The sequence below is a fragment of the Lissotriton helveticus genome, chromosome 7, assembly GCF_964261635.1.
Source record: "Lissotriton helveticus chromosome 7, aLisHel1.1, whole genome shotgun sequence".
NCBI classification, from domain to species: Eukaryota; Metazoa; Chordata; class Amphibia; order Caudata; family Salamandridae; genus Lissotriton; species Lissotriton helveticus.
The window spans coordinates 283,875,483-283,894,248 of record NC_136068.1 but is presented as its reverse complement, the minus strand read 5'-3'; the positions used below and the strand labels follow the sequence as shown (position 1 = coordinate 283,894,248).

General features: G+C 41.5%; 1 protein-coding gene across 1 annotated transcript in view; it reads left to right on the top strand.

Annotated features, from left to right (window-relative positions):
• Positions 1 to 18,766, top strand: part of LOC144768426 (protein-glutamine gamma-glutamyltransferase E-like) — a 148,841-nt gene that overhangs the window by 88,588 nt on the left and 41,487 nt on the right. The window contains exons 8-10 of the mRNA XM_078652073.1: positions 5,427 to 5,530; positions 5,665 to 5,907; positions 6,115 to 6,420. Of these exons, the coding sequence (XP_078508199.1) occupies positions 5,427 to 5,530; positions 5,665 to 5,907; positions 6,115 to 6,420 (653 nt within the window). The remainder of the gene's footprint in view (positions 1 to 5,426; positions 5,531 to 5,664; positions 5,908 to 6,114; positions 6,421 to 18,766) is intronic.

Sequence of the window (18,766 nt, the reverse complement as noted above, 5' to 3'; positions counted from 1 at the left end):
TGCCAGCATGATCAGGGCCAGCTTGCGACGCGGGGGCCTCTTGAAGCGCGACTCTGGCACTCGCGCTGACAATGTGCAGGAACCTCCTTAAGAAAAGAAGAAGAGGCCGCAGTAGGGGAGGCAAAGGAGGCTTCTTTATTGAAAACAACACCACATGATGGGTGAATGCATTTCGGCAATCTCCATGCCTTCCTCAGCGCCAATGGTATAAAACAGGAAATGGGCGCCAATATCGATTTAAATATCCTTTAGCCCCATCCTGATTGGTGACAATCAACTCCGCCCCCCAAAGACGACAGTTCGTGATGATGTATGTTCACGTTGTAGGATGCCTCATGCATCAATACTACAAGTCCCAGAATGCTGTGGGATATTCTGGTAAAAGTACGGGGGTAGTAGAAAACCTTATGCGGGAAATTGAGCACCTTATAGTTCCAACGCTGTAGTCTCCTCCGCTCCCCAGACCGCATCAACCCCCGAGTCCCGGTAATCCTGTCAGTAGGGGCAGATCTGGAAATACATTCCACCCGGCGTGAAGTCAAATGAATCCAACACTGCCTTTTCTCCTCCCTGGCTCAGAGGTGGGCCCTGGCCCTCCCAGTCACCTGGAAACCAAAAAACTCCACCAAGGTAGATGCCAGCATGATCAGGGCCAACTTGAGATGCGGGGGCCTCTTGAAGCGCGACTCTGGCACTCGCGCTGACAATGTGCAGGAACCTCCTTAAGAAAAGAAGAAGAGGCCGCAGTGGGGGAGGCAAAGGAGGCTTCTTTATTGAAAACAACACCACATGATGGGCGAATGCATTTCGGCAATCTCCATGCCTTCCTCAGCGCCAATGGTGTAAAACAGGAAATGGGCGCCAATATCGATTTAAATATCCTTTAGCCCCATCCTGATTGGTGACAATTAACTCCGCCCATGTGTAAATATTTATATATTTATAATGTAGTGCTTACTATATTTGATGTTTTTTTTTAATGAATTCTATTGATATTCTTTTCCTCAATATTTTGGGCCTCATTTGATGCCCGTCAGACCGCCACCGATAGCCTGTCGGGTGCAGTCCGATCAACTGACAGCCCTTCAGTCCGACTGCTTGATTATGATACCTAGAGGTGGACCATCTGCTGTAGCTGGAAGACCACTGCCTCCGACAGGTTCTAGGATCCCGTCAGAGTGGCGGTCGGACTCCTATCCAATGCCAGCGTAATGAGGGACTTTGTTTTTGCTGGGTATTGTTATGTTCAAATAGTACTTATGTTGTAATGATATTTTGAATGTGTGTTTGTTTTGTTTTCGTTACTGGATTTCTTTCATCTGTTTGTCTGTTACTCTTGCATCAGTTGACTCCAAAATGCTGACTCACTGTCTGTTGTGTTTTATCAGTACCCATTACCTTAATTCCTTCTGCCACATAAAGGACGTCAGCTGTAGGATGCTCTAAACTTAAACTCATCCCAGATATAATATATTTAGTATTTCCTCCTGACCCTCCTTGCCTGAGCCTGCTTTGACAGCGTCTGTGAGTTTATAGGCAGCAGAGAAAGCCATGTCTATACGGAAGCACTCTCTTTTAAATCTTTGTCCAATACAATTCATTGCTTTTTGCTGAACTGCCCATGTGGTCCATTGGCACATTTAAGAAAAAGTTTACTGTAATTATAAAATTGCAAAAGATGTTGAAGGCATGACCATGAATATACAAAAAACACCATTATATAGAAATGTTTAGCCTAATATAACATCAAAATGAATGGTAAAATATTGTGCTTAGTGTAAAAATTTTTTAGTAGATATTGGGGTTGAACCCATATAGTCAAAGGGACCTGGGTATTTATTCGGTATAGGAAGAAAGGGGTCCCAGACACAGCACAACAAATTCCACAATTCGAAGTAAAGTACATGGGAATATTTCACAAAAGGTCAAGTCAAGGTGCAAAGTGTTTTAATTTTCACAGCACCGGTGCTACACATTCATTAGCTCATTACTCACAGTATGAATACACACATATTAAACATAATTACAATAAGCCCGGAAGGGGGGGAGAGGGGAGTGCAAGGGGGAAGAAATTATCAATTTTTGCTAGTTAGACATCACTATTTCAAAAGACATATTTACAAATACATGTGACCATGTTTGGAAATTCACAAGAGAGAATATACACAGATCCCGAAGCGCGGGGTCTACAACAGCGTGTGAGAAAACAACATCATGTTTTGTTTTGTTATTGTCTTTTTTGTACAGAATCTCCTATATGGCTGTATATATTAAACCATTCCGTGGGAGTTCAAAACAGTAGAGAAGTCTACGTTTCGACCCTAGATTGTAGGACAGTGTATCCTTACTAGGCGGGTCTTCGTCAGGACGTGAGGGAAGGGGAGGAGTGTAGGGCTGTTCCTAAAGGTGAAAATAGAAAAGACTTTAAAAAGGTCTCCAAGGGGAGTCCCTATATGATACATCAAAAAACGAAATTAAAGACAAAACGTTTCTCAGAGAGTTAATGATTGACAAGGAGGTATGAAAAGCATGTTACCTGCTCAGGAGTTATGTAAATTCCTGATTAGCACATAGTTCTGGCCAAAGCCGGGCGAAATGGTGGATCGTTAAAAGCCAGCGGTATCTGGGGGCCTAATAATGAGGAAAGGGGACCATCATTCAAAGTGCTAGTCACCCAAGATTAACAGACACATAGTGCTAATGGAGAAAAATTGTGAACCAAAACAGTGATCGGATAAAATTAAGAAGAAAACAGCATAAAGACTGTATATAATTCAGTGGAACAGCACTTATAATTGGCAAAGTTCATAGAAATATATAGTTCTCTTGCAGGTATTTTACCAATTCCCCACGGCTGTCCACCCTATCTGAATATATGAGTCATCACAGGACCGTGAATCAGTTTTTCTGAGCACAGGTATCAAAAAACACTGTTATTTAGAAAATAGCAGAAATCACGGTCAATTCACTGGGAATGATGGAAATGACCTGGATAGGTAAAGGGTGGTTGATATGGTCTGCATGTTATAGAAAAACGGATCTGCAGATACAGCCTTAATTAGTATTCCTGAGCCAGCCTGCGTCAATGAGATGTAATTGCTAGGAAACTGCAATAGCCGGAAAGCATAGTAGTTACAAATAGCCGAAAGGAATTGCCTGAGGGGTTGAACAATCTAGGATACGTGGTCATGGTATATCTTCATCGAAGAGAAATGTTGGCGTGTTGGGAGCTTAAGGACATATGTACCACCGCTCATAAGCACTCATTGGGCCACATCTACAAAGCATTTTTTAGGTCAGAAATGGCTGATTGGACCGTTTCTGACTGCAAAAATGCTTTTACATATGTACAAAACACAAATTGCATTTCGGTAGCGTACTTGAACCGCAATTTGTGTTTGCAATTTGTTATTTGGAAAGGGCATGTTTAGGTCTTCCCTTTCAAACACAAAAGCTAAATGGGATGTATGAATGTTTTGCGACCGAATTACAGTTGCAAAACATTTCTATTTGACTAACTCCTTGAAGGAGGCGGTAAACCATTTGCAAATACAAAGGGATCATATAGGGACCCTTTCCCATTTGAGAATGGAAAACAAACATTTTTAAGAGTAGGCAGTGGTCCCAGGGACCATTGCCTGCTCTTAAACAATGAAACTGCAAAGTTTCATTTTTTCTATTTAAACGCATACTGTTTTCCTTTAAGGAAAACGAGGTGCATTTAAAAAACAAAAAAATATTTCTATAATAAAAAGCAATCACAGACATGGTGGTCTGCTGACCTCAACAGGCCCCCATCCCTGTGATGGCTGCAATTCCTAATGGGCCGCAAATTTCAACCTACCTCATTAATATGCATGAGCGAGGTCTATTTGGGACACACTAGTTATCGCTAATGAAACTCAAAAGAGTTTCATACATTAGGAATACCGGTTTCCTAATTGAGATTCGGAGAGAATCACAACTAGGAAATCGGTATTCCTAACGTTAGTGAGTCTGGCACATAGTACTCTGTGAAACTCAGTTTTCATTGAGAGCATTTCAAACATGAACACTGCAGTTATTAAAACTATCATCTGTGACATAATCTGTGATTTCACCAGAGAAGGTCCTCAACCTGAATTTCCATCAACTGCACCTTCATGGTAGACTTTTTTCATTTTTTTATGTTGCCTTAACATTATTTTTGTGATTTATTATGTGTATGGAAAAGCTACACTGGAATAGATGATACCTAGGATGTGCATCTTCTCTCATACAAACTGTTCAATGAAAGAAATAAGATGATGATGGACAAATGGTCCACTGGCCCCATGACATATCGACTAATAGCATATCCTTAGTAAGTAGGGGTAGATTTAGAATTTGAAGGGGAAGGTATTCCATCACAGAGTGACAGAGTACCCTGTCCACCAAAATAGCAGCTGTTTCTCTCCCTATTTAGGGTAATGAAGACCACCAGCTTTTAGTCAACAAATTCCACTTTGGCTCTGCTGAAGCAAAGCTTCCTCCAAAGGCATTATAAGGTAGGGGTGGCCCAAGAAAGGACATTAAACCCACCAGCCGATGTACTTTTTCTGTCTAGTGGTGAGGGGTGGAAAAAAACAAATAACCCAAAACCCAGAGAAAAATCTTCTAGGGGGAGGGCACCATTATGAAGTTTGTGGTTGAAAAACAAAATGTTTGGCAAAATTTAGTGACTAGCCATCAAAACCAATGGTGGTCACCACCAAAAGATTTGTACCTTGACAGAAATGGCCATGATGGCCTTTCGTATCAAGGTACAGAGATCACCGCTGGGCCACCAATGATCTCAAACTTTGGTGGATGGGAGTCCATCAGGATGGCAGACATAGTGCTCTACACCACCCTGACAGACTGTACTACATCCTCCAAACTGGCCAGGCCATAGGTTGACTCCCTTATGGCTTTCCTATGAAATTCTGACTCGTTTATTTACCTCATCCTACTGTATTTAACAGGCTAAATCCTATTTTTAACAATGTACTCTGTGATGGCCATATTGTGACATGTTTGCTTAATAGGATAAATGTATGAGTGAAGAATTAAAGAAAAGAAACAAGTTGTTTGTTTCCTAAAGTGTTTCACTGTCAACATTCTCAAACCATTACAATTGACTGATAGTCTCTTCCTACACACTATAACACAATTTGTGAGTACCAATGGCCTGCAATATGATCTCTTCCCAGTTCCTATTAAGGCAACCCATGCTTTATTGCTTTTGACCAGGTAGCCTTTTTTAACCTCCAGGAAAATGTTCATATGATCTAATGTCTTCCTTCTTCGTGGAACCAGCATACCAGGCCACGGAGAATCATATGTGAATACCAATCATAATCAACACTATGCAACCTTTATATAGAACAGAATATGATGAAGATTAATCCAGTCAATTTCCACTGCAGGACATATCATGTCTGGAATGAAGCTTGGTTCACAAGAAAAGATTTGGGACCATTTTACAATGGGTGGCAGGTTCTGGATGGTACAGCCCAGGAACGGAGTGAAGGTAATGGTAGGAACAGAGCAAAGGTAACACAAAAAAGAGAGCACAGTGATAATCAAGCCCTTATTTCTGCTGCAAATAAAATGCTAAAATGGTATAGAGACCTGGTTTCTGATGTTATTCTCTTTGTTGTATAGGGGTGTATTGTTGTGGTCCGGCTTCTGTCAACGCAGTGAGAGAAGGAGAAGTTGGATTGACCTATGATGGACTCTTCGTGTTTGCAGAGGTTAATGCTGATGTATTAACCTATATCTGTTATGATGATGACGTGACAGAGGAGGTGCATACTGATATCAAGATGATTGGCCAAAGTATTAGCACCAAGGCTGTAGGCAATAACAACCGTGTGGACATCACACATAACTACAAGTATCCTGAAGGTATGGAAACCCTCATGAAGCTTCATGTTTTCCAATCATGTTTGTTGAAATCAATAAAAGGAAGCCATATGTTGCCTGAATGTTTAATAAGTGAGAACTCGCTTTTCTGTTTTGTAAATGGTGACTAAATAAATATGTAGAAGTGTTTTTTGTTGTTTATGGCTCATATACAAATTAGAGATTAATAATGATAGGCTTTTTGCCCAGGCTCACATCAAGAACGAGAGGTGTTTAAAAAGGCCAGAGAATTAGCATTTAAAAACACACCAACAGATGGAGAGAACAGAAATGGAGCAAATCTAGAGGAGGCACCGAGAATCTCTGGCAAGTTTATGCTGGTAAAGTCTCCTGTGGTTGGTCAGGATATTCATCTCATGCTGATTATTAAAAACCTGACAACCTTTGAGTGCACAGTTCAAGTGAACCTCAGCTCTTCTTCAATCCTACATAACAGGAAGCCCAAAGACATGATCTTGAAAGCCTCAGCTTCTCTTACTCTTGACCCTGAAGAAGGTAACTGTAAATCACTTCTTACTTACTGTTTACATGTTTAAACATGTGCTAATAAATGAGTGCATTCAAAGTTTTTGTTGTCAATTATCTTTATTTTTTTGAGTCACAACAAAGGGCAAATGTAACAAATGTTGTAAATGGATGCATTACACTGGTTGCTACAAAAGCTTGTTTTGTTCAGAGGGTTAAAATGGTGAGCATTCGCCCCTTTGCTTTTGGGCAAAAATCATCTGGCCAAATCCATTTCTCGTTTGAAAACTCTGTTGTAAATAGTCATTAATAGAATTGATTTAGTTAAATCTCCCCTGATCCTCATTGCAGCCCACCGTTGCTGGCAATCATCTTCTCATCATTGATAATCTGTCCTTGGAAGTCGTGGCTTACCTCATTCCTGCTGCATACATGCTGTCTCATCTTTGCTGCGATATCTGTCAAACTGGCTCACAATCTTCATGTATTATGGATGATTTTCATGGGTGTGCTTGCCAAGCTCTCTGCCACCTGTCCCTTTGCTTTTTGAAATTATGTTCTTTGCCCTTTCAGAACAACTCTTTCTCAACTCTCATATGCAGGACCACTGGACTATGCTGTTCAGAATGTGGTATATGGTTGGATAGCTCCAGTATGGCATGTTAGATGTGATTTTTATATCCATATTAGGATTATGAATGTCGTGCAGCCATCATGATGACCCCACAGTGGTGCATTTGTTTATTCATCATAAGGTGATGGTGGTATTGTAAACAGGTTTTGGGTGTTGCCCTTTGCTGGTGCACTCTTTTGAGCATTTGTATTCTGATGTGACAGTGATTTAACACAATGATCTAATTTCTCTGACTGATGCAATCTTCATAAACTAGATGGGATATAATATGTATGGATACAGCATTTCAGAGGTTTTGTCATGTGTGTCTGTGTGCACCACTTGTGTAGTTAAAAGGCATTAGGTTCCATACCCCAGTATTTTTTATGGATCTCTGTTTTATGTCTTGAACAAACACTGTAATGTTTTGTCTGTGTATGGTACCAGTTCAGTGTTACTCCACATTATGCCTGATGGGTTATATTTGCTCTGACATATATGCTAAAGGGGATCTTGCTTTTATATTGTGCTATTTTAATAAGTGCTACTCCTGATTGGTCTGTCTATAAACTAGTTTCACCTTGTAAAATATGTACTTGTGGTGTACGTGCCTTATATTGCAACGAATAATGTGTCTCATGAATTACTGATATTTATTGTGTATTTTCCTGAAGCTCTTTACAACTTAGAATCTTATCTTTGAGGAAGGAATTGAAAGTCTTAACATCTGATTATCCTATTGCTGTTTATATCATGGTGGGTGGTTACAATGCCGACATGCATTGTACACACATATTGATCACTCTTATTAAGATGCAGCATGGGGCCTTGGTGTACCTACCTAATAAGTGGAGAAACTAGTAAGGTGCTTCCTTGCTTGCGTGGCATATAGAGATAAATGTGACTCTAGTAAATGTGCGATGGCAAGACATCCCAATAGACAGATTTATATTGAATAATATGCTCAGTATTCTTTAATTAATACAATTCTATACCGTATCTTAGTTAGAATGTGGCGTTTTAGTATTATTCATTGAATTTAAAGCCAAATCATTCCAGTGATCATTTACAATTAATACTGTCTATGCAAATGTTCTCTACCTGTTATTATGATCCTGCTAGCCCTCTATATACCTAGTTGCCATACCCACTGTTTGTATACGTGGAATGAGATAACCTTTTTTTTTTAGATTAGCCATCATCAGGTAGATGACAAATGTTACATCAATGCTGAACTTTTACAATAGATAGCAAAGTGTTATAGCTTCTAATTACTTACAGTGAATTAAAACAAAATTGCAGCCAGTGAACACATGCTTCATACAAATGGGTTTACCTACATTTTTTAAAGTTTTAGACAAGAAAGACTGCTCACTCTACGTTTCTAAACTTGCAGCCTTTGCCTTATATGATATTGAAGACCAACAGTAAGCCACTAACACTGTAGTGGACAGGATAGGGTTCCAACATTTAAAAACATTCTTCTGGGCAAGATAAGCTTCTCCAGTTGGAGATTTTGAGATGGAACTGGGCTCCACCTTGATGAGTTATGGTGCTGTCCCTTAGGTTGTATGCTCTTTTTATAATGTACTAGCAGCCCGTCCTGACGTTGTCCGGGTATGAATTGCTGCCGGCCAGTAGTGTATTGTTTTGTAGGATTTCGTTTTGATAGCATTTCTTATCTGTGACAGGCCTGTGAAACGCTCCGATTCACAGTGCACTGCTGATGCACTTAAGAGTGCCCGTTCAGTAGTGTGTGAACTCGAGTTTCCCTACTTTATTTTTCCTTGCAATATTATATAGCACGAACTCGACAACATGGCATGAGCACAATTTACATTCCAGAAGAACACATTCATTTGTGGTAGGCACGGGGAGACAAAGCGATTTGCCTGGAATCACAGGATGTTGAGCTGAGGCCGAGATTCGAACGTTGCTCCCCAGCTCTAAAGTTCGCAATTCTAGAACTTGTGGCTGGAGGTGTGTCTAAAAGTGTATGTCGGTGCTGCCCATCAATGAGAGAGACCTGTGCATTTTTCAAATCGGTGGTGAAAAAATATGAGTATGTTGCTGGAGATGTGCGCCGCCGTGCCACCAATGTACTTACCGGAGGAGGGTAAACACCCATTATTCCGCAACTTTCTTTCCGCATACCATCACTTCGCATACTTTCATTACGAAAGTAGCATGACTCCGCAATGCCATTATAACGCATGGCATTACATTTTATATGCTTTTACCACGCATACATTTACAACGAAATTCGTTGTAAATGCATGAATGGTAAAAACATGTTTTTTTTAAATGTTTGGATAAGGTAAGTATAGGTATAGGGGTATATGTTTTGGGGTACTGAGGTATATGTTTTGGTGTGTTTGGGTATTTTAAGGGTTCAGATATAGTTTTGGGTTATGGGGTACAGGGGTAGTTTTAGGGTTTAGGGATAGTTATGGGTTTTGGGGTACAGGGGTATTTTTAGGGTTCAGGGCTAGGTTTGGGTTTTGGGGTATAGGGGTATTTTTAGGGTTCAGGGGGTAGGTTTGGGTTTTGGGGTACAGGGGTATTTTAATGGTTCAGGGCTAGGTTTGGGTTTTGGGGTACCAGGGTATTTTAGGGTTCAGGGGTAGGTTGGGGTTTTGGGGTACAGGGTTATTTTTATGGTTCAGGGATAAGTTTGGGTTTTGGGGTACAGGGGTATTTTTAGGGTTCAGGGCTAGGTTTGGGTTTTGGGGTACAGGGGTATTTTAGGGTTATGGGGAAGGTTTGGGTTTTGGGGTACAGGGGTATTTTAGGGTTCAGGGCTTGGTTTGGGTTTTGGGGTACAGGGGTATTTTTAGGGTTCAGGGGTAGGTTTGGGTTTTGAGGTACATGGGTATTTATAGGGTTCAGGGCTAGGTTTGGGTTTTGGGGTACAGGGGTATTTTTAGGGTTTAGGGATAGGTTTGACTTTTGGGGTACAGGGTATATTTATAGGGTTAAGATGGGTTAGTGTTTAAGGGTGTTGGGGTATTTTAAGGAGTAAGGGTGGGTTATGAATATGGGGTGCAGGGGTATTTAAAGGGAGCAATGTGGACACCCGGAGCTCGCTTTTTTTTTCCGTAATCCCGCGCCCCGCACACGCCCACAGCACACGATATGAGACATGGCATGAAGGGCGGAACGTAAAAACAACAGTTGATGGACAGAATGCAGAACAATGTCATACATTCACCCCAGTACAGATATCTGGGCCTAAATCCATTGGATTTTTGCACTCTTCACCACCGCAGTTCAGACATGGCCATGTGCAAATTAGCCTTGACCCTGAGCCCAAGCTGCCAAGCCATGTCTTTCCTGGACCGGAATCAAGCATCCTAGGACCGGTTTCTGGCTACCAGCTGTCTTCAGTCAGGATAACTTGACTACAGTGGTGTGGAGACCATGGAACTCACGTCTGAGCATACCCATCCAACTCGGGGTGACAAATGCAAAAACAACAGTTGATGGACAGAATGCAGAACAATGTCATACATTCACCCCAGTACATAGATCTGGGCCTAAATCCATCGTTTTTTTACACTCCACACCACCCCAGTTCAGACATGGCCATATGCAAATCAGCCTTGACCCTGCGCCTCATGGGAACAGTCCAGCCCGAAGGGTGGAACGTACCACACGCCCCCAGCGTTTGTCACGCCCCCAGCACACGCCCACAGCACAATGCAGACACGCCCACAAGGGACTACTTTGCTTGCACGGTTCTTTTACCTTTTAAATGTATAAGGTGGGAGTCTGCATAGCCTATGTCCTTCTGCTGCAACTGCCCTTTCCAACGCTGTATTGGGTGTTGTGATTGGTGCTGTGGTTCCTGAGATTACCCGCCTCAAAGGTTTGGGCTCTCTCTTTATTATATTAGTATGGATCTAAGGACCAATAGCATTCTTAAAAATATTTTATTGAATTAAATTTTAAGCGATGTGCATCAGAAGTACTCTTTTTCCAAACTTATTTGTACTTCTCTGGAGGTATGGGGGATAACTGTGTACAAAACCTGTAACAGCAAATATTTGGAAAACAACCTTGATCATTGCTTCAAAAATAAACAATTATATTTCAATTTTACTTTTGTGAAACTTAGAGAAGCTCAGTTTTATTAAAAAAAAAAGTTAAATACTGTTTTATGAGTTGTATATTGGCTAACTTGCCTGTTGTCTCCTCTGGAACTGCATGACACAAGATCTAAATCGTGCACTATTTTCTTTCTGGGGTTTCTGCCTAATCAACTCTCAATTAAATATTTAAACAGAACAAAACAAAGGTTAAAGTGACGTTATAGTTAGGTGAATGTGTCAGTTATAAAATGGAATTTTCTCAGTACAAAAACACTGACATTCACAAATTAGTTATCTCCGCTAACTATAACTTGTGCCCTAAGGTAACTATAACTCTCGCCCCGCCATGCACAGTTTTCTTATCAATAATTTGATTGCAAATGTTCCAGTGATATTATTAATGATGTCATAGAAGAAGTCATGAGTGTTGTAATATGCGGGGTAATTAGCAATATATGACAAGGGCGTGGGTTATAATTAACTTGGGGCACGAGCTATAGTAACTTTAGATAACAGTCAATATAACTGGTGAATTGCTGTGGCTTTTAGAGATTAAAAAGATACGGTGTTGCTGAACTTTTCACTTAACTAGTATGTTATATTAACCTCAGGATTCTTCAGAGAATATATATATATATATATATCTCAAACACAGGTAGCTCTTTAGGAAGCACTCGAGACAAGCAGCAAAAGGTTACCAGCCTTTATTGAAAGGGTATGGAGTAGTTTGTTCAGCCAGTAGATTGAGGCAGCCTTTCATTCCTCTAATGAGTTTCAAAAATTAATTTTTTAAAGGTTCCTGGAAGGTGCGTGCTGTGGCGGAATGCCTCCCCAGATTAATTAAAATAACACACCCACAATTTCAGCTGCTCTAATGAGACTGTGTTGCATTCTGGGGTTGTGAGTTCCTGTAATCTTCGTAATTAGTTGCAAATATTTACTGCCAAAATGAAGCCCTCAGTGAGCCCCAGCTGGACGAGCTAGTCCTAAATCCCACATGCTGCCTCTCCATATCAGGGTAAGTATATCTTCTCCCCGCGGCACCCCAGTGGTTCAGGGGTCATCCTGCGGCAGAGCAGCAGCTCTTCAATGACAAACACAGGAATCTCTTTAGGAAGCACTCAAGACAAGCAGCAAAAGGTTACCAGCCTTTATTGAAAGGGTATAGAGTAGTTCTTTCCGTTAGTAGACTGAGGCAGCCTTTTATTCGCCTGGCGCGTTTAAAATATTTCTTTTTCAAAGGTTCCTTGAAGGTGCGTGCTGTGGCGGAAATCCTCCCCAGATTAATTTAAAACACACGCCCACAATTTCAGCTTCTCTAATGAGACTGTGTTGCATTCTGGGGTTGTAAATTCCTGTAATCTCCGTAATTAGTTGCACTTATTTACTGCCAAGATGAAGCCCTCAGTGAGCCCTAGCCTGACGAGCCAGTCCTAAATCCCACATGCTGCCTCTCCACATCAAGGTAAGTATATCTTCTCCCCGCAGCCCTCCAGTGGGTTGGGGGTCATTCATCCTACGGCCAAGCAGCCGCCACTCAACGACAAACACAGGAATCTCTTTAGGAAGCACTTGAGGCAAGCAGCAAAAGGTTACCAGCCTTTATTGAGAGGATATAGAGTAGTTCGTTCAGCCAGTAGATTGAGGCAGCCTTTCATTCGCCTGACGCGTTTAGAAAATTTATTTTTCAAAGGTTCCTGGAAGGTGTGTGCTGTGGCGGAACTCCTACCCAGACCAATTAAAATAACACCCCCACAATTTCAGATGCTCTAATAAGACTGTGTTGCATTCTGGGGTTGTGAGTTCCTGTAATCTCCGTAATTAATTGCATTTTTTTACTGCCAAGATGAAGCCCTCGGTGAGCCCCAGCTGGACGAGCCAGTCTTAAATCCCACATGCTGCCTCTCCGTATCAGGGTAAGTATATCTACTACCTGAAGCCCCCCAGTGGCTCAGGGGTGGTGCCTCTCGCGTCCGAGCAGCTGCTCTTCAATGACAAACACAGGTAGCTCTTTAGGAAGCACTCAAGACAAGCAGCAATAGGTTACCAGCCTTTATTGAAAGGGTATGGGGTAGTTCTTTCAGCCAGTAGATTGAGGCGGCTTTTCATTCGCCTGACGCATTTCAAATATTTCTTTTGCAAAGGTTCCTGGAAGATGCGTGCCGTGGCGGAACTCCTACCCAGATCAATTAAAATAACACGCCCACAATTTCAGCTGCTCTAATGATATATATATATATATATATATATATATATATACATATATACATATATATATATATATATACACAAAATCGCTGCTCCAATGCTGCCTCCAAGAAATGCTGTCAGCAAGCAGACACGGACCCAGATTGCGTGCATAAACTTCAACGTTTATTTACCAGGCGGCCATTACGCGTTTCACCACCAAGGTGGCTTGATCATACTTGCAACGGGGGCAGCGACGCCCACTTTGGTGTATTTTGGACAAACCTGGGGTCTTTACAAGCATATAGACTGCATCTACCACAATGCAATGCCTGGTTACGCCCATTGGGGCAGGACCTCAATCAAAATAAAATGGTTTCCAGTTACTGCTACTGCCTCCGTGACTCAACTTGCACCAGTGATCAAGGGCTCACCGCCCGAAACGCGTTTGGTGAATAGAGGGGAATGAGCTAATGCAGCAACTTTGTTACCACCGGATACGAGTGCAGTAACAGTAACTCTTCACTGAGCGACATCTCCTGTGAGGGCAAACTTTCTTTTCTGATATATATATATATATATATTTATTTTCAAAACAAAACAACGACGATACCTCCTTGCACCATAATAAGACACAGCAGTCCAAGGTGAGTTACTCCAACTTCACTTTATTGCAGATATGAGGGCTATGACGCGTTTTGGCAGAATCCCCTGCCTTGATCACATGTGGAGCAAAACTCCCAACCTGAATATAAGTGCTTTAAAATCACCACGTGATACACATAGACATAAACAAGCCACTGCATCATTTAGATGACCGTCACTACAAAAATCATTGAACACTTTGCATTTATCAGCCTGATTCATGTACGGGCCGTTTTGCGTGGCCCTAATAGCGAATCATAGCGACTCGCTATTGAGGACACGCAAAACGGTATTCATGTAGGAATTGCTAAATAAATAGCGATTCCTACATGTTCTCTATTTGCGAGTAGAAATTTCCTACTCGCAAAAAAAGGAATAACTCCCCATTCATTCCTATGGGCCAAAAGGCCCATAGGAATGAATGGGGAGTATCCCTTATTTGCGAGTAGCAATTTACTACTCGCAAATAAGATAGCGATTTTAAGGGTGCCAGGGGTGTCCAAAGGACACCCTGTAGCACCCCTAAAATGCACATTTGAACAGGTGTTGCGCACACACATGTCCAAAGGACATGTGTGTGTGCAACATGCAACTTAGAAAAATGCTTTTAAAAGCATTTTTCTGAGTTTCTGCTATTTACCGAGAGGTCTGACCTCTCGGTAAATAGCGGCCCAAATTTGCAAAATCGCAATTTTTGAAAGTGTCATGAATAGCATTTAAGGAATCTCTAATAGAGATTCCTTAAATGCTAATCCTCGCATATTAGCTAATTCTTCATTAGCGATTTTTGCATTTGGGATTGTGAATCCCAAATGCCAAAATTGCACTCGCAAAAGGCAAGATTCTGAGAATCTTGCCCTTTGCGAGTGCAATTTAGCTTCATGAATCAGGCTGTAGTTTCTTAGTTTTCTTATTTTTTTTACATTTTGACACAGGTTTATGTATTCTGGCGCTTGAAATAGCTTTGCATTTCAATATATGAATTTTAAATTAGATTTCTGCACGCAAATTCTCTTTCCCTGTTCCTTTACTTGTTTTTCAAATTCATTACAATGAACTTTATTGTTCCTTGACAGTCATGCCCTTCTTTCATGTTCAATAAAGACATCTCACTGCTCTGAGATTTTTAGTGTTATACCGGTTTTAAATTTTGGAATGTGGTCCTTAGTGTGTTTACCACCTTACACTTGAGACCACCGCGCACCAAACAATCACACCATGTTCAATTGCGTTTTTTGCACTGAATAACATTCCATATCCATGGAGTGACAATGTTGACCATTACAAAAATGATGATTATGCCACTGTCCAGGCAGACGGGGTAAAGTGCTAGTACTCCCTGTGTTAAAGCTAAGTTATAGTTAGGAAAATGTTATTTATTTTTTAAATACAAACCCAACTTAACCTATACAAACATTAGAAATTCTACACTTATCATTATAACTTAAAAGTATGATTTATGCACCACTTACGTGCCTTTTTATTTCCTATTTGTAACAAACCCAACTTAAACTACACAAACATTAGAAATTCTTAAGTTATAGTTATATTTGTAATTTCTCATTTGCACAGCACTTTCAAATTATTTGAACACATACTTATAACTCGCAGTTATTTAAGTGCTAGTACACTCTGTGTTAAAGCTAAGTTATACTTAGGAAAATGTTCTTTATTTTTTAAATACAAACACAACCTATACAATCATTAGAAATTCTACACTTATCATTATAACTTAAAAGTATGATTTATGCACCACTTACGTGCTTATTTATTTCCTATTTATAACAAACCCAACTTAAACTACACAAACATTAGAAATTCTTAAATTATAGTTATATTTGTAATTTCTCATTTGCACACCACTTTCAAATTATTTGAACACATACTTATAACTCACATTTAGAGTTACGCACTGTCTCATCAGGGGTAGTAAGCACTATATAAATGCAAGTTAAACACACACCTTCAAAATAATATAACTCGCACTGCTCCGTAGATAGTCTTGTCACCTATCGCGCCACCCTAGAGTAACTATAGTTCTTCACTGGACCATGCACCGTGTTCTGGCAAATCATGTAATGTCAGATGGCATAAGTGTTAATAATGCAATGATTAAACATACTGTAATTTATGTAATAGTCAAGTGTGTAGCTTGTGCATGGAGAACGGGCGAACTATTGTTACTGTCGTGCTGAGAGTGAGATGACGACAGAATACGTAGTTGTGCAAGTTATATAAATGTGAGGGTGGTGCTTCTGTATAAATGTGAGTTATAAGTATGAGTTAAAATAATTTGAAAGTGGTGAGTAATTTAGAAACATAAGAGATAACTATTAGTTAAGAATTCCTAATGTATGGATGCGACACCTTGTATGGATTCCGATGCGGCGATTCCGTAGTGAAAGAAGCATGCCAAGGCAAGATGCGATGATCTTTGGAGTTGCGATGATCTCCGGGGCGACGATGCGCGGATTAGCAGGCGATCTTCTTCTCGCCGCTCCTCGATGCGATGGCTGTGCGACGACACTAGCACCGACGTGATGCGGTCCGCAAGCAAGCGGTGCGACGATCTCACCCAGTGTCGATAGGCTCTGCGACGCCACTCGCATCGATGGTAATCTTCCCGCACCATTCTGGTGCGTCCCGCAAACGAAGGATGCGACGACTCTGGCAGTGGCAACAGGCGCTGTGAAGATCTTGGCCTTCGTGGCAGCGGGAATTTACTCGCACTGTTGGGGATGCGCTCCGCAAGCGAGCAATGCGACAAAATTTGCAGAAAGTCTTTAAAAGCTTGGTTTCCAGCTTCCCAAGACAGGTACAACTTCCAGAGGCACCACAACTGGCCCAAGCACTCTAGGAAGGACAGAACTCTCTCAGCAGAGTTCAGGGAAGCTGGGGGGGGGGTGAAGTCCTTTTGTTCCTGAGACTTCTTAACAGGGAGCCAGCTCTTATCAGGTCCTTGGAGATTCCTTCAAGACAGGGGACACAACACCAAAAGCAAAGTCCTTCCCCTCTCCTTGGCAGCAAAGCAATAGCAGGTCAGTCCAGCAGAGCTACAGCAGGACAGTCTTCCTTCTTCAGTTTCAGCTTTCTCCTTGGCAGAGGTTCCTTCTTGATTCCAGGATGATCTAATTTTCTGTAGTCAGCGCTGTTCTCAAACACAGGATTTAAAAAGCAACCTTTCCTAAAAGATGTGTATTAAATTCTGAGTTCAGGGTACCAGACTTTTGTGTCCTATCTTGCTCCTATGGAAGATATGCTGGTAGCCACTGTAGCCAGCATCCCCCATTATAGTCTATGGGACAAGATAGCCTTACAATAGTGAAAAACAAAAATGGCTGTAATTCACTACCAGAGCATGTCACCTGCACAAGTACATGCTCTACCTTTCACATACACTGCACCTTGCCCAAGAGGGTACCTTGGGCCTTCCATAGGGGTGACCAATGTGTACAGAAAGGGAAGGATTAGGCCTGGCCAGTGGGGGCACTGACCAGGAGGAAATGGCAGTTCACAGGCTGCACACAGGCACTGCGGTGGCAGGCCTGAGACATCATTTTAGGGCTACTCGTGTGGGTGGCACAATCAGTGCTGCAGGCCCACTAGTAGCATTTGTTATCACCAGCCCTGGCACACTCAGTGCACTTTACTAGGGACTTCTTGGTGACGCAAATATGCCAATCATGGATAACCAATCAAAATAACTATTTATACAGGGCGCACTTGCACTTTGACACTTTGACACTGAACAGCAGTGACAAAGTGCCCAAAGCATCTAAACCAGCAAAAATGAAATCCAGCACAGCATCAAAAATACAGGAGTTAGAGGCAAAAAGATAGGGGAAAACATCGCCAAAGATACCAGGTCTAACAGTGGCACAGTGGATTAGAGTGGAATGAGGTAGTCTAAAGTAGTGTATACTAAATAAGCATAGAGCGGAGTGGCGTAGAGTGGAGAGGCATACAGTTGAGTAGTGTACAAAGGAAGAGCATATAGTAGAGTGATATAGAGTGGAGTGGCTAACAGTTTTGTGATATATAGTGGGATAGCATACAATGGAGTGTGGTGCAGTAGAGTTATGTCCCATGACTAATGTAAGGTGCATTGGCATAAACAGAAGTGCCATACACTGGAGTGCTGTACAGTGTAGGGACATATATTGGTATATCGTATACTGAAATAGCATACAGTGCATTCGGATACAGTGCAGTGTGTTAAAGTGGAATAGTGTAGATGGAGTTGCGTAGAGTGGAGTGACATAAAGTGGAGTTGGGTACAGTTGACTGGTGTACAGTGGCTTTGAGTGGAGTGGAATGTGGTGTAGTGTAGTGCCGTAAAGTTATATACCTTTGAGTGGAGTGGTGTACACTGGGGTTGTGCACAGCGGAATAGTGTACACTGGAGAGGGCTAGAGTGTAATAGGGTTTAGTGCAATGGGGTATAGTGAAGTACCATCGAGTGGAGTGCCATACAGTGGAGTCGCATACAATGGAATAGTCTCGCGTGGATAATGTTGAGTGTAATGGCATTAAGTCTTGCAACATATAATGGCGTGGCAAAACGTGGAGTACAGTGGAATAGGGTTAATTGCAGAAGGTTAATGTGTAGTCATGTACAGTGGAGTGGCGTTTAGTAGAGTGGAGTGGAATATATTGTTGTAGAGTATAATAGCACACCGTGGATTGTGGTAGAGTGAAGTGGCATACACTGGAGTTGAGTACAATGGAGGGCCGTACAGTAGAGTGGCGTACAGTGGAATACCATAAGGTGTGATTACATACAGTGGAATTGTCCACAATGGATTGAGTATAGTGTCGTACAGTTGATTGCCATAGACTG